Source organism: Athene cunicularia (genome assembly GCF_003259725.1).
Source record: "Athene cunicularia isolate RWA chromosome 2 unlocalized genomic scaffold, athCun1 chr2_part1, whole genome shotgun sequence".
Classification (NCBI taxonomy): Eukaryota; Metazoa; Chordata; class Aves; order Strigiformes; family Strigidae; genus Athene; species Athene cunicularia.
In genome coordinates this window covers 48,444,096-48,471,748 of record NW_020799095.1, presented here as the reverse complement: position 1 = coordinate 48,471,748, position 27,653 = coordinate 48,444,096, and the positions used below count along the sequence as shown (strand labels likewise).

At 41.7% G+C, this 27,653-nt stretch overlaps 1 protein-coding gene across 1 annotated transcript; it reads right to left on the bottom strand.

Moving 5' to 3' along the window:
* GARS (glycyl-tRNA synthetase) lies at window positions 1–25,586 on the bottom strand. The gene is made up of 17 exons (XM_026841961.1): window positions 25,515–25,586; window positions 24,694–24,795; window positions 21,683–21,785; window positions 20,434–20,575; window positions 19,343–19,431; window positions 17,835–17,911; window positions 15,968–16,113; window positions 14,765–14,914; window positions 13,053–13,215; window positions 11,980–12,144; window positions 9,268–9,375; window positions 8,594–8,739; window positions 6,690–6,775; window positions 4,425–4,534; window positions 2,991–3,084; window positions 1,880–2,070; window positions 1–357 (listed from the first exon to the last, which is right to left on the bottom strand). The coding sequence occupies exons 1-17, from the start codon at window positions 25,569–25,571 to the stop codon at window positions 232–234; spliced, it is 2,055 nt and encodes a 684-aa protein (XP_026697762.1). The 5' UTR covers window positions 25,572–25,586; the 3' UTR covers window positions 1–231.
* Between the last annotated feature and the right edge of the window lie 2,067 nt (window positions 25,587–27,653).

The following is a 27,653-nucleotide window of genomic DNA, read 5'->3' as shown; positions in this document are numbered from 1 at the left end:
CAGAGAAGCAAGCATATATAATGGCGTTTTTATTCATAACACCTTTAACTTGGACTGCAATTATTTTAGTTTTTGAAATTAAATTCGGGCAGCAATTGAGAAGAAAAGAAAACAATAGTCCCTGTGTGCACAAACAATGCAGCTTTGAATAATACACAGTAAGTTTATGTCATATTAACATGAACAGTAAAAAGTGGACATTTGACAGGATTTTACTTCAGGTCCTTTTCTTTATTCCTCTATTGTGTCCTTTTTGCCAGTCTCTTGTCCCTCAAATTGTGGATACTTTGCCTCAACGTCAGCCCAAGTTAGATAACCGTTCGCCAGGTCACGAATGATGGCAGGAAGTTCAGAGATCTGCAGAGAAAGTCACAAAGACATATGAAACGCAAAGGCATCAGAATCAAGTTGCTCTGTTGGATACTTGGGGAACACGGGTAATATTTACACCAGCAACAGAACAGGTGCAAGGTATCTTCCTGCAAGATCATTTTTGGAGAGGAAAACCATTAACTAAGAGGACATTTTAAATCACAGACTGTGGCCATTTCAGCAAAGACTGCTCAGTTATTCAGTGTGACCCACGAGGGAAATGCAACTGTCACCGTAGTGGACCCACAGCAACGTTCATCCCTGGTACTGTTATATTGCAGTTTTGAAAGGGAAAGAAACCAATACACACATCCAAAAGATGCTGTAATCCATGATTTAGCCAGGTCCTCTTTACTGTAAGACCAGCACAAAAGCAGCTGCCAGTTGCCTTTTCTTTGTTCCTCATAGCACGCTACCATTGTGCAAAGGATCAGCTAGAAAAAACTAGAAAATTTGCAGAAATTGAAGGAATCACAGACTGGTTTGAGTTGGAAGGGACCTTAATCATCTAGTTCAACCACCCTGCGAGGGGCAGGGACACCTTCCACTAGAGCAGTTGCTCAAAGCCCTGTCCAACCTGGCCTTGGACACTGCCAGGGAGGGGATCGTATCAAAGTTTTATCTCTGCTGCTCGGCAGTGAGAGGTGACCCAGGTGATACAGAGACAGATGGGTGCCCTGAGGAACTGGCACTGCCCCTTACACAGAACCAAACCCATAGCCAGCTCAGTAGCCTCAAGCAGTACAGGTGCTTCTGTACAGAGCAGAGCTAGAACTCAGCCTTGCAGGTGAGCACTAACTCCTCCTCCTACAGGAGCCAAACTGTTCCTGGTGGGGGCCAGGGAGAAAAGGGCATGACAGAGATGCCAATACTACACATCCACAGCTCTGAGCAGTTTTTGCTTGCATACTATGAGACCACCATGGGGAGCTTTGCTATTTGTCTATTATGGCCACACTAGCAGAGCGTGCTTACGGTAGGTGTGGCTTTTGGGCAATGGTTCACCAGATCCTCTGGTGCTGCACAGGCAACACCAGCAGGAAACAAGCTTTAAGGAGTCATGTCTGAGCTGTGTTCTGCCAGCCAGCCTATAGCGGGCAAGTATCTTCTGCCTTTTGCTGTCTGTGGATTCAGAGGAACTGTGCCTTTGAAAGTGAGACCCAACCCAGTAAACACATTTACTCATCAGCCTTCAGTCAGAAAGAGGCATTCTAAAGAGCAATGCAATCGGCACAAGGCATGGCTTCCAAGTAAGATCAACACCGCTACATCCAAGAAAAACAAAAGCTTATCCTCACTTTAGCAGGAGGGCTGGCATCTTCTGTTTGACCAGTATCTCTTCCCGAGGGATTTCTTAGAATAGCTAAATTGCCTACGGGAGCTGGAAGCAGCTCCCACATAGACCCGAGTCATTGCTGGATCAGAAACAGCAGCTAATGCTTTCCTCTAGCCTGTAAGAAACAGACTCAGCTCTGTCAGCAGCCCAACCCGTCTGCCTGCCCTTTACCTCGGCTCGGATCTGGCGCATCGAGTCGCGGTCTCTCAGGGTGGCAGTGTGAGGCGTCCGGTTAACGGTGTCGAAGTCAATTGTGATCCCGAAGGCCACGCCGATCTCATCAGTCCTGGCATAACGCCGGCCGATGGATCCAGAAGAATCATCCACCTTGTGAGAGATGCCGTTCCTGGTGAGTGCTTCAGCTGCAAGAAGTAGACAAGGGGGGATCACCAGGAGTCATTACATACTCAGGAGGCAACACGATCCTAGCAGAGGCCTCCCATATCCTCATGGCACTACCTGAAGTGAGGCACCGTGCATCCTGGTTTCAAGCAGCATCACAGACCATCATTTTTATTTTGACAGAGGATCCAACGTTCCAGTCCCTGCCAAGACTAGAAGCTCAAACCCATCCCACAAGTCTATCTCTACTCTCACAGCTCTCTACATCGTATTGCTCAACTCTTACCCAAAGAACAAAGTCACTGACTTCTACAACCTGCCATTACAGTCCCACAGCTCTGCTTTAACTCAAAAACATGCTAGCCTTACATGTGTGCAGGGGCATGTCCATCATGAGGTGGTGAGGTCCCAGGCAGAACTGATGCCAGCAGCCAAAGGCACTGACCTGCAGCCTATGTTCTATCCTTCACCTACCTATTCACTTTTAGATGGTACCAGTGTACATTCTGACAGAATGTTTGGAGGCCCAGCAGCACCAGGATCAATTTAATAAATTAGCTGGCTAACAGGAACAATGAAAAGAAGGTTATTAAAAAAAAAAAAACAAAAACAAAGAAATCAAAACCCCACTGCTTCCTGACAACTTTTTCTATGCAGCAGGAAAGATTTCTTTTTGACACAGAAGGGAAAAAATAAATGTCTTTTACACTGCAAACCATCATGGGGAAGGGCAGGGAGTTGGATTTGAGTCCAGACTGAAGTGATAGATACCCAAAGCTGACTGATACCAACCAACTCAGTTGTTTTAATTTGATGGCTCTCCCACTGCACACTAGAGCGCCACATGATCCCAATGCTATTTTCTCCCTGTAGCACTGAGGAAGAAACCCCTCTTCCCAGTGCACATCTCCATCAGATCCACAGTGCTTAATACACTTACATAATTCCTTGACAAAAGGCATGAATTCCTGATTCTGGCTTAGAGGAAGAACGGAGCACTTGAACGGTGCTACAACAGCTGGAAAGCTGAAGAACTAAGGAAAAAAAGGAAAGCACAAATAAATACAAGTTTAATGGTTACACCACGTTCTTAGGAGGTGAGAATAAGCTCTGACTGAGGTTGGAGGCAGGGTGACTGTTCCAGGGGAGTCACTGGCCTTCTGTAAGCCATCAGCACTCAGGGCCCCAGCAGTAACACCTCACACTGCTGAAGCAAGGTTTTCTTTAGCTGTCCTCCACTCCCTCTTCCCTTCCAACAGCCAAACATTACCTCCCACCAGAAGAGGTCTACCACAGCCCTCCCTGAAGAATATGAACCTCATCTGAATTACAGAAAAATGAAAGGTAAAGGGATCTTTCCAGGAGATTTAGTCTTATGCAGAGTCTAAAGGGAAAAGTTCTTACAATCATCTTCCTGTGATTCCCACAGAGACTCTGCACACACGTGGAGCACATACAGCTCTAAGGTTTCCAGAATCCTCCATAGACACACTCAGAAAAGAAAAATGTGTCAAAAGGGGGTTGGGAAAAAAAAAAAATTCTTTCCTGTCAATCAGCAAGGCCTATGTAAGGGTACAGAAGTAATGTAACTGAGACAAACCACAAAACAGAGCAGCCTAGGTTACATAGAAAGTAAATGGGTACTTAGAAGATAACTACAATATTTTAGACTTCATGAACAGTTTGTGATTGAAAGACAACTGTGTCCTAATTTTTGGCTCCCAAACCCTATTCCCCCCACTCATAACTGTAACCAGAGACACTAAGGAGTGCTGTTGTTCTTTTTATGAACACAGTCAGAAATAATGAACAGGAACCAGCATGAAGTTCACAGCCAGCTTCCCATGGGCCACCAGCAGTGGTGCAGAGCATCAGTTTGGACACTGGCTGAAACAGGCTGGTGCTCTGTATGTTAACACACACTTCCCTCTGGCCCCTGCTACAGCAAAGTTTCAGGACCAGATTTAGGGGTGCCCAGAATAAGAGAAGGCTGAATTTCATGCGGAACTGAGGAAACAGTCTTGATACACAGAACTATGATTCCAGGAAAAGCAGCAGAGAGAAAATAAAACACTGAAGAGATGCCTTTCTCTGAGCAATGGGACATTGCCAAGTGTGAATCCAAAAGGAGAAATTTCTCACCCCTTGCCAGTAATACAGTGAGAGCCTCATGCAGACACAGCTCCAGAACGCTCTCAGTGCACACGTATAAATAACACATAGGCTGGCAAAAACAGCGATTCAGCAACCCACCTGGATTTTCCCATCTCTACTCTGTAAAGTGCAGTCTTATTTTAGCCCTTCCCCTGGATATTAGGAAAAGTCAAATGCTTGCAGCTGGTTTAAGCTGAGGCCCAGCCACAGGAAAGCTCACCGTTCTCTGCTCATCTCCGTCCCGAATGTGGAATGTGTGTTCAAACACTGTGTACATGATCCTCCCAATACCAAATGATGGTTCAATTACATTTGGGACGATTTCTTCCACTGGAACACAAAAGAACCCATGTCATCATTAAAAAATAATTCATACACAAAAGAAGATCTATTTACTGAGGCTGCCTTTCTGCTCAGAAGTTCTGATTACATGCAGCTGAGGAAATGGAAATAAAAGATTAAAATTTTCTGCTCTAAATACAAATACCTGAGGTGGAGATTTGGACTTAGTCCATGTGCAGAATGTATTTAGGCTGTAAAACACAAGGCAGGGCCCCTTCTCTGGCCCTAAGAGCAAACAGCACAGCACAACTTGAATCCACATAGATACACCCTCTTCCACTTGACAACAGTGATACCTCATCCAAACTGTTCACTGGGAACAGTCCCTGCTCCACACTGAGCCATAAACTGTCTAGGCATTGTCTGTGAGAGTGCTATCTGTCACAGACCAAGAGCTCTGCCAGGGAACAGGCTAGCAGCCTGGGTGATGGCAGGGCAATGCTCAGTCCCAGGCCCACTTCAGTTGAATGTACAGACACTGCCCCAGCATCCAGCAAGCTGAGCAAAGAAGCACTGAGTTGGATCTGAAGCTCCAATTCCAGCAAAGACTCTCTCTGTACTCTTGAGCCATTCAGCTGCCTGGTTCAGTGCTGCTCCTCTCCCTGTTCTCCACCTCCCTGCAATGTATCACAAGAATGGGAGTGAACAAGGACCAACTAGTAAATTGTTTGCAAAAGCTCTCAGAAGACATGATGTGCTATGTTATTATATACCCGTCATTCTTGCCAGTCCTTGCTACGTGTCTGTAAGAGAGACTTTTTCCTCCTTCTCCCCTCTGTGTATGAAAGGAGCTCAGTGGACAGCTGTCCTGCTCAGACAGTGCAGCTTTTTAGAAAGAGCTCAGATAGTTACTGGAGAAGAAACAGAAGTTATAGACATCAGCTGCTTTTGAAAACCAAGGGTAGCATCCAGCTCTCTAGCAATCCACCCTGACTTGCTTCCCACTCTATGTGCCTAGAGAGCCAGTGCTCAATTAAACACCCAACCCAGGGTGGGACTTTACCTTCCAAAAGGTCTTGTTTTATTTATGCATTGTTCAGCCAGTTTTCAAGACAAGAGAGAAGAAAACTACAAGCTTTGCCTTCTGCTTGCAGACAGCAGCCAAACTGACAAATGGTCAAATTTAAAGCAGTTCTACTTGCTGGTCCCAGCAATACTACAGTTACTAACAGTTACAACTCTGATTCCTTCTTTGAAGCGATAAAACGAAGTCAGCACATGCTGACTGAAAGACACCTGAACAACAAAAAAGGCTCAGCAGCTGCAAGAACAAATACATTCTGCACATGCTACAAGTTGATCTACTCATTCCTAGAAGCATTTATCATGTTCTCAACCCTGGGCAGGATGATCCACTAGTTACAATATGAACTGGGGAAAAATCTACCTCAGTCTCCAGCTCTGTCAAAGACTTCCCAAACGACCTTGGGTGAGGCGCTTACAGAGCTGGCTGGAAAGACAAGACTTCTTTGAGGAACTAAATCCATGCATTTTGGAAAGTTACCTTCTAGCCCCATTTCCCATATCAGGACAACAACTCTATGGAGATGCAGTCACTGGCCAAAGCTGATGTGATTATCGACTACCAGAGGAACTGACTGGACTTGTCAGCTTAAAGAGTCTGGTCAGGATGGCAGCCTGGCAAGCTGGCAGATGCCAGAAGACTCGGCTCTAGGCAGCAGAGTGACAATAGGAGCTCTGAGCGCAGAGATCTGCCCCTAGCCCTACCAAAAGACTGCCACATCTGCAGCACTGTAACGGACTTGAAGATCAAAACTTCCAAAGCTGGTGCACTTTCTGCAGCTCCTCCATCACTTACATGGAACCTTACAAATCCCAGAGCAAGCAACTGAAGCAGCATGAATATAATAATATGCCACTCAAAGTCTATTAAATGGGTTACTGAGCAGACCAGGTAAGAAGCAGGCAGAGAGGCCTGCACCAATGGTTGCTGAAATCCCACTGCTGTGTGAAAGCTTTCCAAATCTCTTAAATTACCAAATTTCAAGGAAATAACATTTGGCATTTTTCCTGTGCCACAGTACAGTACTAACAGGACAATGCAACTAGTCAAGTTCACATTCAAAACGTATCCTGATCTGCCTCTTATTTTTGATGATCAAACAACAAAGATAAAATTTACCATGTAATGTTTTCTGAAATCTCTTCACAGTAACCATGTCCGCTGTTAATTTGAAAGTTTTCCCTTCAGTTTCAACAGTGAATTCCCTGCAAAGAAAAAATAAGTCACTTATAACTTGTTTGTTTATTGCTGTAGCTTTTACTTCCTTAATTGCATTGGTCAGTTGACTTTAAGAGTGGGGTGACAGAAGTCAGGGCAAACCCCCAGAGATCAAAGAAACATGTGGCATACCCATTAAAAGAAATTTCTGTTAATAATAAAATTACTCCATCTACATTAAAAACAACCACTTTCATAATCACTGTGAACTTAGTTGTGCTTAACAGCCCTAAGCAAACTCAGTTAGGAAATGGAAGAATCTCAGGATGAAGCACATACAGCAAAAGAAAAAAAGGGAGGCACACAAAACAGGCACTTGCTGCAGACTGTACATCTTGTCGAGTGCATAGACTTCTCATAAAAACTGACTCGTGTCAGAAAATACCCTGCATTTTCACAGATATCTAAGGGGAAGATACAGCACAGTTATTTTATTATTTCTAAAGCTTTTGATATTATGGTCCTTTAACTACTTTCTCTTGCTCCCTGCTAACTTCCAACTAGCGCACACTCCTTGCCAAGGAGAATTTAGGCTGTATTGACCTATCCCACTCACAGGAAGCAAATGTCTTTATTATGTGTCCTAACAGAAAATTGCTGCTGTAAACCTGAGTGCTTCACAAGATTAATTTATATACACATGGTCATATGAAAGGCAGGCCCAACACTCTGACACTGTCAACGTGTACTCCAGCAATGGTAGTCTCCCTGCTGAAGTGTTCAGATCAGTATAATACAAAATCCAACCTGTTTAAGAAAAGTTTGTAGCTAATCACCTGCATTTGGACCCAATACCAAATGGGCTGAAGTTTATAAAGGCTTTGCTGTGAATACAGCTACAACTGGATGCTGAATTTAAACAACAGTCACAACTCATAGCCCACTATGAATTCAACCTGGGATACTGCTTATAACTCATCTATTGAATCATTTCAGTGGGATTATGAATGAACTAAGTTTACTTTCTTCTGTGTACACATATCCTGCAATAGCTTCTCTCTCTATCTTGAGTGCTACTGTTTTTTTCTACACTTTCACATTCACAGAAATGTAAAAGAAATAAATCTCAGATCAGGGGAAAAAAAAAAAAGCTAAGTGTTACCTAGAATGTATGCATTGATCCTACACCTTGAATAATTTCCTGTTTGCAATGAAGTTTATTTGTTATTGTTGCACAATTAGCCTTCACATAACATATACAGCTGTTTGACTGCTTCAGTCAAATTTGTCAACTGTAGATATCTCTTACATTTTCCGTGCCTGCATGTGTTAGGAATACAGGCAGACAGGTCAAGGAAAGACATACAAACTGCTGCCCCAATAAGGCAAAGGTTGTAACAAATCCTAAAGCATGTCACTAAACATGGGAAGATACACAAGTGTTGGTTCTCATTTAACTATTTTGTTCAGAGAATTATTTGATTAATATTAAAATTAAGTTCAAAACCATCCATCAACCCTGTCAACTCTCAAACCAGAGTAGGAAAGCTGGTAAACACATCCCATTTCACTGAGGTATCTCTTTTAAGGGATAATCCTATTAAAGCCAGAATCTCATTCCCATGCAAATAAACAAATATTTGAATACCATCATTACACATTTATGTGCATATATCAAGAGATATGTTGATGGATAGCCAGCAATTACTTGGCAGAAGGGACAGCACTAAAACATTTCAGATGATCCACTCATCCTACTCTCAGGAGGAAGCTGTTTTCTGGTGGCTCAAATTAATTCACCAGCACTTTGGGAACCCTCATCAGAGATGTCAGAGAAGGGTCCCACGCACACACAGCCAGCTCACCCTTTCTCGTTGAGCAGCTGCTCCATCTCAGTGATGTAACACTCATCACACACGGAAAGGTATTCCATCACCACCTTTGCATCCTTCTTATAAGCTTTGCCAATGGCTCCCTTATTTGCCTCAAACTGAACAACGTTGACTGTTCTGTACAAGGCAGTTAAGGAGTTTGAGATGACAGAAAGCAGGGCCTGGTTCTTTTGCTATGTCAAAGCTAATTGCCATACAACACAAAGAAATCTCCCCTGCTACTGGATTAAGAATTCCCTCCAGGACAGAAAAGGAACAATAAAAAATAGTGAAGGGCAGAAGGTCAAAAATTTTGAAAGACTACAACTTTTTTTACGAGTACAGCTAGCAGCAAAACCATGGAATGACATGGAGTAACCTGGGAGTAACCCCTTGTTCACATTTAAACCATGCTTCACAATCAAAGCAGAGCCTAGCATTAAGCTAGAAAACACCAAGTACAATAGTAAATCCCCTTTGCCCACCTGAGTCACCCACATGCTCAATTCTCTGCAGGTTACTTCCCAAAGTCATGCTGGCCTGTAGCTCTAGGTTTCCCTGTTAAACTTACAGATGTAATTTAAAATAGAGCTGCACAGCTCTCCAATACATCTCACTGTCAAATCACTTTTCACTTCAAGAGAATCTGGTTTATTCTGAAAGGATATAGGTTCTTTGAGAGGCTTTTCAGCTATAAGAGGAACTTTGGTGGCACGGGCATGGCAGGAGAGGTCATAGCAGGAACGATCAGCACAGCCAACAATCTCAATCCAACCCTGAAAAAACAAAAGTGGAAGCTTTCACCAACTCACTTTTTTGTCCACTTAACCATCAAATATGTTTATTCACCCTTAAGCCCTCCCTGCTCCCATGACTCTTTTTTCTACATAATTAGCTCTGTTAAAATAAGCAGCCCTCTCTCACTAGTTGCTCCTTCATTTGAATGATTCTATTTGTTTCCAGAGGAAACGATCAGTTATCTAACCAGTGCCTGTGTTCAAGGCCAGGTTTTCCACATGGCTTGGCAGAACACAGCACTGTGCCAAGAGCTTGGGGCTGGGGCCAGAGCACACAGTTCTATCACTCATATGCTATAGGCACACAGACAGCATGCCTCCAGGGCTTCACCACTCCACGAGTACAGAATAGACAGCAGGCAAACAGCCACATTAGAGTGGCCAAAAGCTTGGCTTATGAGCTAGTGAGACACAGATCATATGCAAGGGAAACACTTCTTTCAATATTTCAGCATGTATGGCAAAGAGGAATCTCAAAATATCATTCACACACAGAGAACTGATTAAGTCTTCCAACATTTGCAGAAAATACAACCACCACCTGGCTTTTCCAAAAGACAATCCCATATAAGAAAAGGCACATCAGCTGCTTTTCATTCACTGGAAATACGGGAAATACATGGACATACAGGCAGCCAGATGCTGTGTGGTCTTCCATTCTGCAGTGATATATCAGGCTGTCAGGAACAGTGTATGAACAGAAGAAATCCCTGTGCTTGAAAAATTAAGGTGTTCTGGAACCTCTTGGGGAATTCTTACACAAATTAAACCATGAGGGTACTACAGCTACTTCTCAGAAAACACAAAAATATAGGTTTATGTAATAACTTTATAGAATGCATTTTAAGGCATTCAGAGCAGTTAATTTCTTACTACTGAGTGCTGCAAGTTGGTATAAACACTTTTGGTCAGAGTTAAGTGAGAGTGAGTGTGAGTCTAGCTCACAAAGTGATTTTGTCATGCCCCTGGGATTTCTGGTTTCACTTCTGAGTGAGGCTGTTGGACATACTGCTCTGTGAGTGCAGTCATGATCCCTGACAAGGCTTGCAAAGTTTATTAATCTTATTTACATGAAGTGGCCCACACAGGTCCAGCCTGTTTTGGGCTGGCTGGGAAGAGAGGCTGTGGAATTATGGAAGTCAGCTATCTACAATCAAAGGAAAACATTTCTTCAATCATTTCTGCAGGTCTTTTCTATGTGAAGACAAATCACTCACCCGAGCCGCATGAATTTTTTTCTAATCTTAAATTTGGTAGGATTTTACTAGCTGCTATTCCTTTAAGTATCTGTAACAAAACATCACTAATGGTAAGACTGTTTCAGCCCCTTAAAAAGAAAGAGAGAGGAAAAAAAAAGAAAAACACACACCCCACACAGACAAAAACACCCCACCAACCACACACAACTTCCTCACCCCTAGGTTGTAGGAGGTTCCCCCTACCCATAAATAAGGCTGTCTGAACCACCTGAAGCCTTGACCTGACCCCTGTTTGGCTGTCAATCTGGTCAGGACTGTGGATAGGGTCCACCCATATAAGGGTCACTGCAGTGTCACAGGCTAACCCCACAGACCTCAGTAAAATCCCTTCAATCTTTCAATCCTCTATTGGAAGTAGACCACCAAAGTTGTCTAGATATTTTCAGAAACCTGCACATATCCCAGACTCCTAGGAAAGGCTAACCAGGCAGAAGAACATGTGTTTCACTACACATGACAGAAGAATAATGAAGTACCTTTTTTTTTTAGCACTTCGATTCAACCCAAAAAGTAAATTCTGTACCCTGAAGAGGGGAATGGATTCACAATCAATACAGTCTAGTTACTATGCCTTTTAAGACATTTCTGTTGAAACTATCATTCCAACTGATACTTGGCTGAGACTTACTGAAGAGGCTGAAAGCTCTCAAGAAAAATCTAAAATGAGTCTAAGAACCTTGGCCCTAGCTACCTACTGCAGGTTTACCTTAAAGAAAAAAATGACACATTTTTCAAAATCCAGCCAACAATACAAGAGACAAACAAAGCACTCAACAAGGCCTGAACTGAAAAGCTCTTAATGACTCAGCAAGAAGACAGAAAGATCCTTGAGAAATTTTTCCCCTAGCACCAGCTGTCTGAACTGGCAGAAGTGAACTCATTTCTCACAGCTTGGAAGTGGAAAACGAAGAGCAAGAATTCAAGCAGGAAGGAATCTGCCTTGGAATAAGATCTCCAGCAAAACAAAGCCCTCCCCACTGTTGTCACAGGGGTTATAAGTCTTTGGAAAGCACCAGGACTTGACTTCCTTTAACACTGGATGAAATTCAAACAGTGAAAAGTCCTGAGGCAACTTCAAGGTTCCAGCAAAGGAGCATGAACAGTTCATAAACTTGTGTAAGCCCACTGCAGAGAGCTGACTTGTCCCCTTAGTCCTGGATTCAGAATATTTGCACTTCATTGTGTTCATATGAACATGGGACTGGACAGAAACATCAGACTCACAGCCCTAGTTTTAAAAAACAAGAAATAAAACTGAGTCCCTTCCTGCACTATCAACAGATCTGACAGGGAGTGACACTTGCTGTTTCACTTTGCCACTTACATACGATGTTTTGGACTCTGCATCCCAGCAGTCACAGGCATAATGAGCCATCTCATTCTCCATATGCTGTCGGAAGCGCAGCTTCTCTGGGGATACACCGACCTTTATAAGGAAGAGGTAGATTCTGCCAATGAAGTAACCGAGAACGGAGTTATTGATCACACCCTGGAAAAAGGAAAAGCAGGAAGAAAAAAAGAAAAACACACCACAGAACCATTAATTCCTAAGGATGCAAAGATCATGACTTCTTGTACTTCTGCAGACAGCCTGACACATTACAGACAGAACTTCTTGCAGCTGCCTGCGATAAAGTACTAAGTCTCTCCTGAAACTATTACACCTTTTCAAATTCACCTAGTGCCACTGGAAATATCTCCATCTGAATTAAATGGTAAGTTATTATTACTCTAGAACTCATCACTGTCTCTGAAGATCACCTACTTGACAATAACCTGCTGTATACAACAGCACAGTCACTGGTATTACAACAGTGCATGAGAATTGCAGTTATGGCTCAGGACCCCACTGTGAGCTGTACCCTACAGTTCACAGTTGCAATACAACAGGAAGTGGCGGGGGTTCTTTTGCTGTTGTCTTCTTTCGAGGTTTTTTTGTTTGTTCGTTTATGTTTTGGGCAGGGCTTTGTTTTGGTGGTTTTTAATTGGGGTTTTGGGGGGGGTGAGGTAGAGGGGATTGGTAAACCTACTCATTTATAACTTGCATGGATGGAGAATCAGGTAGCGAAACCCCAATGTGCAAGCCACATACTGATGACGGTCAGCAGCTGAGTATTAGATTCCCAGTCACTGCTGAGCTTCTGGCAGATACTAGTATTCCTTACTGTTCCCCTCCCATTAGCTGAGTGTGAAGCTTAACCTCTAACCACTATCCCAGCCCCACCTGGAGCTTTTCACTGCCAGTAAAAAGCCAGGCTTGGATATCAGTCACACCAATTCACTGACTTTTAAATCTGGGAGCAAACCCCAGCTGGCACAAACATGGCAGTTTGCAGTTTAGCCTTAAAAGCAATACTCAAAAAAGCAAGCTGCATGTGCTTGCAAGAGGAACATTACCTGTTCAACAGCATCTCCCAGCCGCATTATATGGGCAGACTGCCCGCTGACCTGGGCCTTGGAAGAGTACAGGAGGATGTTGAGATCTGCCACATTCTGAAACTTGGTGTGATTTTTCTCACTGGGATCCACAAAGTGCTCAATTTCTGCCATGGTGAATTCCCTGACAGAAATGCAAATGATCACGTGTAGTAAATACTTCATGTGTCAGCTATAGCCCCTCTAATAAATGATTATGCTTTAGCCTTTCACAAGCAAGTCAGTAGTTTAAAAACATATGCAAACCAAGAGACAAGATAATGTACAGACTGGAACATGAACCAGTCTCGACACTGAATTTAGTTTCATCTCCAAATTTCTAATTAAACATTCTACAAATTCATCTAGAGATCTCCAGGCCACAGTTATCACCACTGTGATTCAGAGCAGGGAACACCACCTTTGGAAATACTTCCAAAAGTTCTCTGGAATTTTTTCAGGCTGCTATTTTGCCCATACTAGAAGTATATGTTTCCTACAGGGTCAACAAAGACTAATCCTCTGATTAATTCAGTAGCCTTATCTCATATCAGAGGTGCCCAAAATAGCCAGGTGAGGTGATAATTTGGTGTACATTCCAATTTAAGAATTTTGTCTTTACTACATCTACACTCATACATTGATTCGTGGCCTTATTGCTTGAAATCACTTTACATTGAATTAGCTTGTTATCAAGAACCTTTAAAAAAGCTCTAGGTAATCATTAACTTTAAATCACAGACATCAGGATGTAATTTGCTATGATAGCATAATAACACAGTCTCCAATAAATGTGCCACAGGCATATAATTTATATTTGACTGAAAATGCATTTCAATGAGAAAAGTTCTCATTTCCAGATGTGCAAGAGAACAGGAGGACTGAGAAAATTCCTGAGTTCTCTTAGTGTTAATGACACCACTGCCTCTCAGTGACATTTATGGTACCATATTAATCAATTACCAAGTTGACAACACATTCTGCCTGTGTGTATGGCAGAACCATGCTGACTGCACAAGAGCTCTTGTTCCAAATAAAATGGAAGAGACCTGTGTTCAGAACAGTTCAGTTAAAATACAGACTATTCTTAAAGAAATGCAATAATCACTTTTATCCTGAGATAGAAAGCTTTGAAATTAATTGTCAACAACCCTGAGCTTTGCTGCTTGACTAATTTTGGGACACAAACCCATGTCCTGAGTCAGGTTCTCTCACAACTTCCTCTGTCATAAGTTGCAAAACTGCGGAATCTGCAGAACTAAACCAAGGAAATAGTGTGGCAAGGTCAATCACGTTTTGATTCCAGATTTCAGTTTTAAAGTAAATCACATGAACATAATTAAAGAAGCAAAGCTGCACATCTTGTAGAGAACACAGCTACCTTTAAATATGATTTGTCTAGATTATGATGGAAGCCAAATTTTCTTAGTAAAACTGAGTTTCAACTAGGTGTTGCTAACACAACAACTATTTCAGAGATCCTACTTCTCACCAGCCAGGCTTAGATAAAATTCTGCAGTTAAAACCTTAACTGTATGAGTTCACCGATGAACCCTGAGACTCACTGGGCACATTAATCAGGAGTCCTCTAGGAGAAAGCACTAAAGTGAAAAAATCATGTACAAACACTGGAACAAAGGGAGGTGCAACCTGCTCCCAGGTACCCTTATGTCGAAAGAGGAAGTGTGCAGTACCTCACTCTGATAAGGCCGGAGCGGGGTGAGATTTCATTTCTGAAGGAATTTCCAATCTGGGCAGCTGCAAAAGGCAGTTTGCCTTGGTTAAACTCCAGAAGACGTTTGAAGTTGAGGAATATTCCCTGTGCAGTTTCTGGCCTCAGATAGCTGAAAGGAGATAGCAGGAAAGGAAAAATCGGGAAGATAAAAGGGTGTGCAAAACAGTGAGAAAAGTAGAACACAGTTACTACAAAACTTAAAGGTGGTACTTTTTCTCTAGTCTTATCTCCAGACACAAAACAATGAAGCAATAGACTGAGGGGAAAAAAAAACAAACGTCAGCTACAGCCCAAACACAGGACTCCCTAGTTACTCCCAAAAGTAAAGTGGGTAACTTGGCTGCTTTGGAGATGGAAGCATGGAACGGAAAAAGGTGTTTGAATGAAATACAGTGGCCAGTGACATCAAGGAGGCCACAGGGAATGCACCCTCTCTGCCTTTCCTATGTAGGCCTGAGCTATATGAAGCTGCTTACAAATGTGGATTTTTGTGGGCAAACCATGACTGCACCTCTGCTGTTACACCAACTGTGAAGTGGCTTTAGTGTGAGGCCCCTACAACCCCTAGTGATTTGATGCTTCCACACAGAATACTGCCTACTCAGGCTATTTAATGTACTACACTGGAGAATACATACGATGCATATCTCTGATACCATCCCAGAGCACATGCAAGAATCATATTCTCCACTCTTCAATGGAGGTCTCAGTTTTACTTTCGGAGACCCCAACTCAAGACAACAGCCTCTAAATTCTCACACACTAACTACAAACACCTAGTAAATGATGCTACTGCTGGATCACCCTGCTAAGTAACTTCATTCTGAAACAGGTACACTGAAGTACATTCTCTATAGCCATGAAATTGCTGACAACTGGGGATCCAACATTAACTGGCTTTATGGAAACAACCAGTAAGGCCTTGCTGTGATCCACAGTCTGGGTGCTTCATGGACTTTCAAGATCTTGCAACAGCTCCTTGTTTCTCCTCCCTTTCACTGAGAGTACAAGGAATGCCAACCTGCCAAATAAGACTTGGACTGAAAGGCAGGGGAAGGCTACTCAAAAATAAATTGCATTATTTCAATCCTGTTGAGACTTCATTTTTATTCAGTGATCTATGAAGAAGGGAGAGTGTGAGCAGAATGAGACTAGTACCTACCCGGGCATGTTTCCTCCAGGCCCAATGGAGGTCTTGAACATCAGATTGAAAGAAACGGGAGGGGACAGGTCATTTCCAGTGATGGGTGATTTCACGTTGTAGTTCACAAAGAGATCTGCAAGTTCCTGCTGGCCATAATTGTCCAACTAATAACAAAACACAGGAGAATTATTTTAATTACTAGGCAACAGGAATTAATTATGTCCTCTTCATATTTTATTGAACACAATCCACAGCTCTGCATCACCTGTCCAAACTATTCCCTTTTAACCTAAATTTTCAAGCAAGCTAAAGCTTAAGCCAATGATAGAAGAATACACAGCACATCTGCAAAACCATTTTAATAATATAGGTCCACGACTCAGTCATACGACAGAAAGTCTGAAGTCTAGAGAAAAACACAAGCACTGAGCATACGAGTGGGTGTAAAGCAGAAGAGTCACTGGGACTGCATCACCACCCACCAGTAGCTTCTTTTGAACAGTTTCAGCTAAAACATAGGGAGCAGTGTTGGGAATGAAAAAATACAGCAATAAGTGAGAAAAAACCTAAAATTTCTGCCAGGCTTTGTCAGCATTCATTTATTTTTCTGCTGCTGCATGAAACACAATATTCAAGTTATGCATTAGATGCTCTCTTTAGAGCTGTTCTGCATTTTAGTTAAATAGAGCAAAGCTGCAGCACTGGGCTTCCTGGCGAAAGATCTTCCATTTGCTCTGAAAACAATTTGGTAACAAGTGGATACTTTCACAGGTGGGGTAGTGCCAACCCCTTCCAGGACCCTACCTTCCTCTTTCTCTGGAAGATGGGAATCAAGCAGTAGAGCCACAGATCTAACTGCAACCTAACTGCACAAGAGCCGCAATTTCTGGCACTGTTTTGTGTGTTTATGTACTAGCCTTTTGCACATGTACATTTAAATGTAGCTTCTAGACTTCAGTACCATGAATCATCTATAGTGAACAGTACAGCAATGATTTAACACTCAAGTTTAAAAGAGCTGTTTCTAGCATTATCACGATCCCTCATATATCAGAGAAAACTCAAGACAGGAGATAAAAAGAGTTTATTAATAGAGATTCCCCTAAAGGATGGTCAAAGTTCAGTGTTGTAGTGTGGAAAAAATAATGACAGCTGCTCAGTGACGTAATACAATGGAAAAAAAAGTTGCTCTTTCTAGAAAGAAACATTCATTCTATGCATGCCTCTGGAAGCGTTTATCCTAGAAGTCATGGGAAAAAAAGACATTAAAAACAAAGTAAGAAAAACAAATACAAAAATAAAGGCAAATGTCAGTACAGCTGCTCAGGAATGTCAGCCTGGAGGACCAACTATTCTCACAGTAAACACAAGAAAAATCTGTGCGGTGTGCTACAGACAGAGAACAAATCTCAAGTGCTTCAATGCCGAGACAACTTTAAAACATACCAATTCAGTGCAAAGGTGGCTCAGAGAAACCCTGACAAAACTTCTCATCTGTCTCTGTTCCTTTGTATCATAATCCCTCAGTGAGCAATTTACAAAGGTAAAGGGGAGACTCAGAAGAAATAGGCTTTTTGCCAAGATGTGAAGTGGAAGAGAGCAGACCAGCTCCAAGCAGAGAGTTTCAGCCCTAACAATCCAACATTCAAGACATTACTATAATAGCCATAACTCTCCAAAACAGCAGGAGGGAGATGTAATTAACCAGCAAGTTTACAGTGTTGGTCAACCAGTAAGTTTTCAGTATTTAGGAGGTACTCTGGGGTAAAGACTTCTGAGCACATTTTGAGACACAGATGGGACATTGCCGCTGGACTTGGTGGACTGCCATTCCCCTGTTACACACACATCCCGAAAGCATTCATCTCCCCATGCAGGCACCTACCTGTGTTAGAACATTTTCCATTTCTGCCTTTTTCTCTGCTGTGCACTTCTTGTCAGACATAAGCTTTGACAGGTGAGCTGTAAACAAGAAAAGTATGCAGAGAGTTTATACTACAACCCCATCACTGACACCAGTCTAAAGCTTGACAGATCAGGAGGATCCTCCAGCATAAGTGTAAGCATATGTTCACCAGTTGTTTTGCCAGTGTCTATCGGGGTAGTTCCACTCACGTCATCAGGGCAGTGCTGATCTACAGTCAAGGAGGTGCACCAGTGCGCTGTACTGGTGTGCCACAGGGAAAAGAACAGGTCCTTATCTAGTCTCTTTCCAGTACTCATTCCTTTAAACCCAAGCAATGGCTTTGTAGTCCCTTTCTCCTTATTTTCTTTCTACACAGACTGGAAATTAAAAGCAACATCTGAACCCAAGCCAGCAAGGCTAATTTTATCCAAATGCACTCAGAGGCATGTACTGAGTTGGTACAGTAGGGTTAGACTGCATTCCATTTTAAAGCACAACATCCTCCATGAGATACAAAGGCAGAAAGTGATGCCAAGACTTCCCACTCTTGTTTGAAAAAAAAAGCAATCTGACTTTTTAGTGGCAGTAACAGCAGGTGGCTGTTCACCAGCAATGGGCTGCAGAAGACAAAGGGACACTCTCTTTATGATGCTGTTCAGTATGCAAAGCAGGCAGAGGTTAGATGGGCTTTTTTTTCAATTTTTAATAAAACAAAAATTCTAACTATTATGAAGACAGCTTTAACACCAGTATAGATTGTTCTACATACTTAACTTTCAAGGAAAAGGCTAGAAAACTAGAAAGCACAACCCACTTAAATCTAAAGTGGAACAATCCTTCCTTTCACAACAGAGCTGCACATGAAAAAGTTTTAAAATATGTTTCTTATTTCTAAGATTCCGCCATGTGATTTTTTTTGTTCTTTTTTTTAAACAAATGTTATTCAATAACCAGAAAGAAGTGTGAGGACTTGGCAAACCTAAAAAACACCTGAGGTCTCTTTAGCATTCCCAAAAGTCAGCTAAGTTATAAGGTATACAAGTCAGCAGCTGCCATATAATCGACCTGTGCATAAGGAAAGTCCCCTTATATTGTCCCCTTATATTGTCATTAAATCACTTCTCAGTTCTCAATAAAAAGTAACTGAAATTCAAGAAAACGGAGAGAACGGGAACCTTGTTATATAGGGAGTCCTTAGCTTAGACAACACAGTAATCTTTTATGGCTTGATGACACAGGTTTTTATAAAAAGGGACCCAACTAGATTTTTACTAGTGATCCTGTACCTCATTTGAGATACTAACACAACATTTGTGTGGAACTGAGAACTTATGAGATCTCTGCTATGGTATGATTAATGAACTACAAACACATGTATGAAAGACTGGCTATACCAACTGGCCTTCCTTGAGAAAGATACTCTTTTCCCATCTTTGTGCAACTTTAAGAAATTCCCAAGCCCACCTAGCCTTGGAACAAAACCAAACCTTTCAAGAGATGATCAGCCCGAAAACATTCTCCATTTTTCACATCTTTTACCATGAAGTCAGCAAACTTGTCTACATGGCCAGAAGTCCTAGAAAAAATGATACAAAAAAAGAACATGAAAGCTGTCACCAGACAGCCCCAGGTACTGTATAATCCCAGTGGACAGATAATTATTATATTCTTCAAACTATATGCCCAAACTGCAGGCTCAGCCTTGATGCAGATTATAGTTTCACATTAAGCAGTACCATTTCACAGAAAATCTGATCTGTGAGAAAATATCAATATATCTAATTCTTAAAATGTGTCACTAAGATGACAGTGCCTTTAGTAACTGCATCATGACTGAAGCAAGACAAAGGTGCAGTTGGGACAAATAACCAGTAGTTCAGGTGGACAGATTCCCACTATTTTATACTAGTGATTCATGAAAGCTTCTGTCCGTTATGCCGCAACTCGTACAAAGTAATGCAGTTGACTCAGCTCAGGCTCTCAGTCCAAAAGCACCTGACGTATTTAGAAAATCTGTGGGTAGTCTTAGGGGAGATATGTGGAAGCGAAAGGGTCCAGAGTCTGAACTACACTCTCACCCTGGAAGATGGGTCCCTCTACCTGGTCTATGGATAAAAAGAGGACTTCAATCCCCAGGGCTACAGAAGCATCATTTGCATTCAGAGCTCAACTAACACACACTATGTATTGCCATCCCTCCACAGAGAAGGGAAGGACGGTCAAGCCACCTGTCCTAAACTATGACCTAGGTGTCCCAGATTTAGGCAAGTCACCTAATCCTTTTCGTTGTCTTCTTAATCTTTTACAAGAAGGGATAACGTCAATTTCTTACCTAATGGGACTGCTAGGAGACATTAGACTCTCAGACACAAGTCCCACTGCTCTCCCTGATTTATGGAAAAACAGCTTCTCACACTGACCCGTGCACTGATATCTAATTATATTTTGCACTGCAGTGGGGTATGAAATTGGGTGACCCAGTCTGAAGATCCCTGTGGGTAATTTTACAGAAGTCTAAAAATCAACTATGACCGGAAATTACATGCTACAATAAAAAAAACAAAAGACCCGTATTTACTTCAGAACTGGCTCTGGCGTGAGCATGGTACAGTCAATCTCCAGGATTTGTTCTTCCTGAATAAAGTGCTGTCTCCATGCCTGGATGATGTTGTTCTTCAAAGCACACCCAACAGGCCCAAAGTCATACAGACCACTGACACCTGCAAAGAGAAAAAAGTTAAAAAATGTGGGAGGTGCAAGACTGTATGAACCTGTATTGTTTGGAGGAAGTGTGCTCCCCTCTCACTGTTTCCATCAGCTGGTTTAATCTTAGGTCATTTTCTGAGTATGAAGCACCCGCTTCTCTGTGCTAAAGGGAATATGGAATGTGGCTCACTGTAGAAAGCTTTTTACATAAAGACTGAAGTAAACTCTATGAAGCACCTAGAAAGACACTGCCCTATACACCAACCAGTACAATTCAGTGGCAAAGCACACTGGGGCGTCAGGTAGTGGTAGAAGCTGGAACTGATCAATAGCTGCAACCAACAACTGTAAAAGCCACACGCCCTCCACCAAATTAATTATATTTTGTGGAAAGCTTTGTGGGACCAATCTATCTGAAAGAGGAATCTGAATCCAGAAGTGACAATGCATGAGCCAAAACAGTATGTTATTGTCAGTAATAAAAAGTATCTGCTGATCACCAGTTTAGGCACAAAGATTAGAAAAGGAAGAAAAAGCCAATAAAACAACCCAGAGTATTTATTTTACTATCTTAGGAGAAAGAGCAGTAACCACTGTGCTGCCGCTGCCCACCCCAAGCTGCTTCAAAGCAGCTATCTGAAGTTTCACAGCCACATTTGTCCACCTGTTCAATAAAGTTCATTGACAAAGTTCACTAAGGTAATAGGTTCTAAAGTTCACAGTAGTTTCGAGCATTATCTTGTCGAGGAAAGCTCAGATAGAGATGAATGCTTAAAAGGAAATAAGCTGATCACCCCCTCAAGGGCAAAAACACCCTAACCTTCTGCAAAGAAACCATCTTCTACAAAGTAATGCTCAGAACATGCAACCTGAAGTCCACTCATTTACATTCAGAAAGCAAAAGACAACATTTGATGCTCCTCCCCACACCCAAAGACTGTAGAAAGGGGGAACTTTCAAAAGGCTTATAGACTCAAGCAGGGAAGTTTAAAGCCAACTTTAAAAACAATTATTTTATGCTGCATTAATATAACGTTGCAAGAGTACTGTGTTTCACACCGCTAGAAAGACCAGAACATCAGCCTAAAGGGATTAAAAACTATATTTCTTAAAATCCATACCTCCATAAATAGAAAAGGCTTGATCATAGAAAAACCTCCTTTTCAAGGTGTCTTCCATTTTAACTCTGTCCACAATGTCATCTTTGGGCTGTAAGGCTAGCTCCTGTAATTCAAGCAAACCAAAACCAGTTAATAGCTCCCATTTCTGGCAGGAGGAGAATCCTCTCTATTCACCACGATAAGTCAAAAGACCATTTTGAAGCAAAGGTACCCTGCCAACATGTTCATTTTCCAAAGAGGAATGGTCACACTGAGATTCAAGCGCTCAATTACGAACATGATTGTCTGAATGTGGTATTTTACACACTCAAGGTGGACTCATCTGCCCTAACTTTCAGACAACAATGTCTGAGCTACTTATCCTCAGTTATCTTTACAATCACTGGAAAGAAATGCCAATTTCCAAAGCAATTCTTCTGACTTATTTCTCTCTCCTGACTATAACAAGAGCCTGCAGTGACTAGCTCAGACTACAAACATCTAACTCTCAGCACATATGAAGCCTTCAATAAGGTGTTCCTGACATGAAAGAATTTTGACTATAAAGATTATGCATCATCATCCTTGTGGTCTGCCAAAGGTATGTATTTAGTTGCTTATACAAAGAATACCTATTTGCAAAACATAGGCTTTCCCAGATACAGCCCCCTGCACTCAGAAAATTTAGTTACAGAGTGCCTAAATGCTCTGACTAGATTCTGTGAAAATGTTTTACAGCAAGCTCACTATTTTATCTGAAAATCTATGATTTTGCAACTAACTCCATGAGCGAAGTCAACAGATTGGAGAGATTTTCTTCAAGAAAGACGTTTTGATAATTAAAGCAGTTAAGTGAAGAAGTTCAATAAATTAATTCAGCCTCTCCTAAGTGACTAACACTATCGTTTTTAACAGCCTTTTGGTTACAAAAAGTATTGTATGACCAACAATTTTAAACTTTTTTTTTTTGGCATCTATAAAGACAAATAAGCACAGCCTAATTTTAAAAGAACTGTATATCTGCTGCTCCCATGAATTAGCATAAGCCAAAGAATAACTCTGCACAAGAGACAAGAAGAGTCAAAAGACAGACAGAGCACACATGACAGCAAGCACCAGGACAGTACCTTTAAAGCATGGAAAAAGATTCCATTTGGCATTCTCTGACTAAAAACACAGAATCACATTTCACTATGACCAGGACTTCTTAATAGAAAGAATGGCTTTTACCCAGAGATGGACAGAAGGAGAGCAACAGTGACAGAGCCCAGTGAACTGGCAGGGAGAAATGGCCAGCAGCACAGGAGTGCCTTGAGTAGGTATTCTGTAGAGCCCCTCTTCTACTACCTAAACAGAACAGTTAATGAACTGGCACAGAAGTCAAAGAAAAAGTCTCTTCCACCCGGCATAAATTCATAAACATAAATATATTCATAAATAGAAGGCAGAAAGGTGCCTGTATTAGCCTTCAAGGAGAAGAAAGACCATGTATAGGAGCAGAATCATATACTGACTTAATGATACAGTCTGAGGACATAAAGCCGAGGAATTTTAAACACTTAACTCCTCCAGTCTGTTCAAAGCTTCAAATTCAGAGCCACTCTGGTATCTTTAAGTAGGAATCACAGGGCTTGAAAACTGAACCAGCAGCTGTTAAAGCTAACAAGCGTTCACAGTGCTGCATTCTGCAAAAGGTGCAAGTGACTGCAATGCATTTCTGGAAGCACCATCAAGAGAGAAAGATTCTATCAGAGTGCTGCACTCACAAGGGCAGATACTGTGTTTGCAAGGTCATTCTCGCACTGACAGGGATAGAGCCCACACAAATTGTGTAACTGGCAAGCACACCTCCACACCACATCCTACAGGGCACTCTTCCAACAGAAAGGTGGGGCTCACAGCGATACCAAGACTCCTAACCTGCCTTGCTGCATCACTCTACATCAAGCTTCTGGGGGCTGGGAAACAGAATTGGGAAAACATTTAGAAACGATTTACTCCGGGACAACCTAGCTCTCAATCCAGGTTTCACACAATGATTTCAAAGCACAGTTCTGTGCTGAATAGTAAGCAAAAATGACATCTTTTTACTGGAGTCAAACGTATGCAAACAGGCAGTCATAACGCCAGATCTGACAGAAAGCACTAACTCACATGACTCTGCCTGACAAGTAGTGTCGACTGATTTCAATTCAGGTATACTAAATTCTCACAGTAAGTTAGTTGCAAGCAGTGGTGCATTTATTTACTTATTATTCTGTTTTAAAAGAGTACCACCGAAGCACATGTAAAATCCTTTTTATATGAAACACAAATTAGAAGGAACCTCACAGTTTCCTGGGTGAATCTGCACACCTGTTCTTATGCTTCTGAAGTTTCTTTTTGTTGTTTCAGTCTGAGAAGGGGAGGGAAACTAGCAGGATAAGGAAGTGTATTTTTACTTGTTTATTGATCTAGCAAAAAAACAGACTCGATGTTCCATCATTTCATTTGCAGAAAGACTTTTCAGAGCACAACTGAATTTAAAAGAGGACACAATTTCAATACATCCCCCTCTTTAAGGCTGAGGAAAACCATAGGCTATCTGAAACTTTTTAAGCTGTAGCAAATCTTAAACTGTTTAAGCTGTAGTAAAGAAAATGGTTTCTAAAGAAGCACGTTCTATGCCAGTCTGGGCATTTAAATACTGAAAGTGAAACTTACTACAGAGTACAGCATATCCTCTCACTGTGCACAAAAAAAGTACAGTAAACGAAGATTAGTGACACATACACTGAATTTTGGCTTTATGAACAACCTGAACTCATATTTATTTGTTCGCACACTGTGATTTGATGCTAACAGATATTAGCATAATAGAGAAAGAATGAAATTGCCACTAGTTGGAAACTTGCAAATTATTTCAGAAGTGATTCAGTCTACCCTGCTATGACTGTTTAGCCCAAATCAACACTGTAAAAAAGGCATTAAATAGAGATTTCAAGGCTTTTCAGACAGAACTGTGGAATTCAAAATTTAATTTCCAGACTCACCTTCGCTTCTAGGACCCTCTTCCGAGCTTTGAGCTCTGCTACAGCTTTGTCTATATCCACTTGGGGGGCTTTCTCTTCCTTCAGCTTCCTTACCAGTTCTCCCTAGGAGACAAAACACAAGATATATAGATTCTTTCTCTGAATGCCACAGACAAGAACTCTCAGCGCCCCTGGCGATCCAAAAGGAATGTTTTGTCCTGCCTCCCCACTCTCCACACAGGTCTCAAGAGGACGTTTCAATTGGTAAAAATGAGAAACACGCATTCAAGAGTCAACAGAACATCATTACAGAAATTCAGCCCCCCCCCCCCACTATTATTAAATCCCAGATCTGTTATTAAATCTCAGTGTGCAAATATACTCCCATATGCACCACTTCACAGCGGATTTCCAAAAATCCTAGTCTTCAGTCTTTGAGGATGCACTAAGTGGATTCGCAAATGGTTAATACAAACTTTGTGTTCTCTTTCTCAGCAAGAAGGTTTCTCTTCCTTCCATCTCTTCCCTTTTCTTCAAAATTTATGTCCATTTTGGACTTCTCTTCCTCTATCATATCTGTTCAAAACTGACAAGTACACAAATTTTTAGAAGAAGGTCTCACAAAAGACACATTTTTAACCTAATGTCAAAGCGAAGGAGGCATTACATTATCTGTCAAAACTGTTGTTTTTAAAACTCGTCCAGTAACTTTGGGAAAGAATAGAGTTTATAAAATACTTTAGAAACACACCAAAAAAACCAAAAAGCCTAAATATTTCAGAGCAGCAAAACTCTAGAGTGGGCCTACACTGAGGTCTTGACGCGAGTCAAACCACCATCACCTTCTTATGGTTCCACAAAGGTCTCTTTGCCCTGTGGGGACCATTCTCCCCTTTCATCCCAGGGAAGCACTCAACCCCTAAATACCCAACAGCATGCTTTTCTGAACATGATCTTCAGCTGTCACGTCCAACTTGCTCCTGGAGATAAGTTAAGTAAAAGTCTTCCTTTCAGGCCACTCTTCTCCAGCCAAAACCAAGGTCTATCTTGAATTACTGAGGAGGACAAAGGAACTGACCCAGGAGGAAAAAAACATAAAGATGTCAATGTTTTCTCAAGTGGGATGTTCTAAGAATGGGAAGCTCTAAATTAACCATTTTTCTTGCATCTTGCACTTCTCCATTGAACAAAAACAACAACAAAAAAGAAAACAATCCAAAGACATTACATTTCCACAATACCAACTTTTTCATAAATTCTGCGCTTTTCTGATATTAATATTATAGGTAACTGAGAAATCAAAGAGAAGAGAATACACAGATTGCCATACAGTAATCAGATTAGAAAGGCTAAAAGTACTTCAGAGACTAAGGGGTTCAAAGGCTAATTTTATTAATAAAACGAGGAAGACTGCATTAAAACAAACACACACAAAGAAAGAAAAATCAGATCCTGTCAAGCTTACTAACTACGTCAGCTACAACAACAGAATAAACCTGCCGTTTCCTTCCTTTGTTATACCTTTCCTTTCTTTGTTATTCCAAAACAGGGAAAGTTTCACTTTAGGGCTAAGGACCTCAACTGCCATTCCTGGGTAACGTGGCAGAGGGAGGGATCTGATCTGTTGTGGTTTGGTTTGTTGTTTTTTTGTTGTTTTTTTTTTTAAAGTAGTAAGTCCAAATTGCCTTTGTTGAGCTAGGGGGTCGGCAGTGGAAAAACATCAAGGCAGCAGCAAAGCAGCTATACTGCTGACTCAACAGAGCTATCACCCTGCTTACTGCTGAGCATCTAAAGGCAGCACACAGCAACTCTTTGTCCTGAAAAAAAAAAAAAAAAAAAAAAAAAGACAAACACAACCGAAGAAAATAATTACGTTTGCTGACAGGACTCAATCTAATTAAAGCTACGATCTTGAGCCCAACCCAGAGGAGGAGTGCACAGCAGCACTCGATGTGGCAAATTTTGCTGCAGCTTTGTCCCACAGACCAGTAAAGCAGAGAGGGATCCACCCCTGGATCACGGCAGCTTATTGCATCAGGCACTGCTGCAGGAAGATATGCTGCTCACTTTCCTCTCCGTAGGTTTAGAGTCCCTTAGGTTTAGTTAAGCCACCTCTCCACACACTGATACACAGGGTCCTCTGCATTGTAAGGTATCAACTACCCTAATCTTCGTTACTACCTCCTTTTCTTCTTATACAAACATGACAGTGAATTACTACTGTCAGCTGTTCGATACAATATCCATGGTCCCAGCTACACAAATTTACCCACAAACCTCTACTCGGTGCCCCACACTCCTCTTTCAATCCCACAGGCAGCCAGAAAGAAGGGGTGCATTGATACTTTAAAGGCAAATGACAGCACTTGGCTAGTTTTAGGGATCATCACCTTATTTATAAGAACCTCTCTTGCCAAGGTATTATGATGCACAATGATTCATAATAAAAACTCACTGAAGTACTGGTGTAATTAGAGGGCCATAAATCCACTCATTTAATGGGCAAATACATGCACAGATCTATGAATACATGGGACACACACGTAGCTATGTGTGCAGCTAAGCAGAAGGCTATGGATTCAACCACTTAAAGGAGGCATGTGGGGAACCCACAGGCATAGGTCTGGCTGCTGAAGCAGGGAGGAAGGGGAAGTCCCATGTGCTGCGAGAAAGCACCACTGCCATGAATGTACACAGCAAGGGTACCCGACACCAAGATTCACTTAGGAAATAAAAAGACAACGAAATCCTTCTCAGGTAAGAAGCAAGCTAAGGATAATAGCTTCATCTGAGGGAGATGGAAAGAGAATGTGATGCAGTCCAAGCTAATAGGAGACGACTACATACCTGGACAAGTAAGAACGATGAAATGGAAAACGTGCAAAGGAATTAATATCCCTAACTGCATCAAGGAAATATGCAACTCTTAAAGAATACCATTTACCTCCTAAACCCAACACAAACTCATCTCTAAAGGGAAG

Bases quoted from the DNA above. Each gene is read 5' to 3' on its own strand.
- GARS (XM_026841961.1), bottom strand. From the start codon at position 25,571: ATGAAAGGGGAGAATGGTCCCCACAGGGCAAAGAGACCTTTGTGGAAC. The intron at 21,786-24,693 runs GTGAGTCTGGAA...CTTGAATTACAG, and splicing joins AGAGGGTCCTAGAAGCGAAG to GAGCTAGCCTTACAGCCCAA. The intron at 8,740-9,267 runs ATATCCTTTCAG...ACTGCCTTGTAC, and splicing joins AAAAGCCTCTCAAAGAACCT to AGAACAGTCAACGTTGTTCA.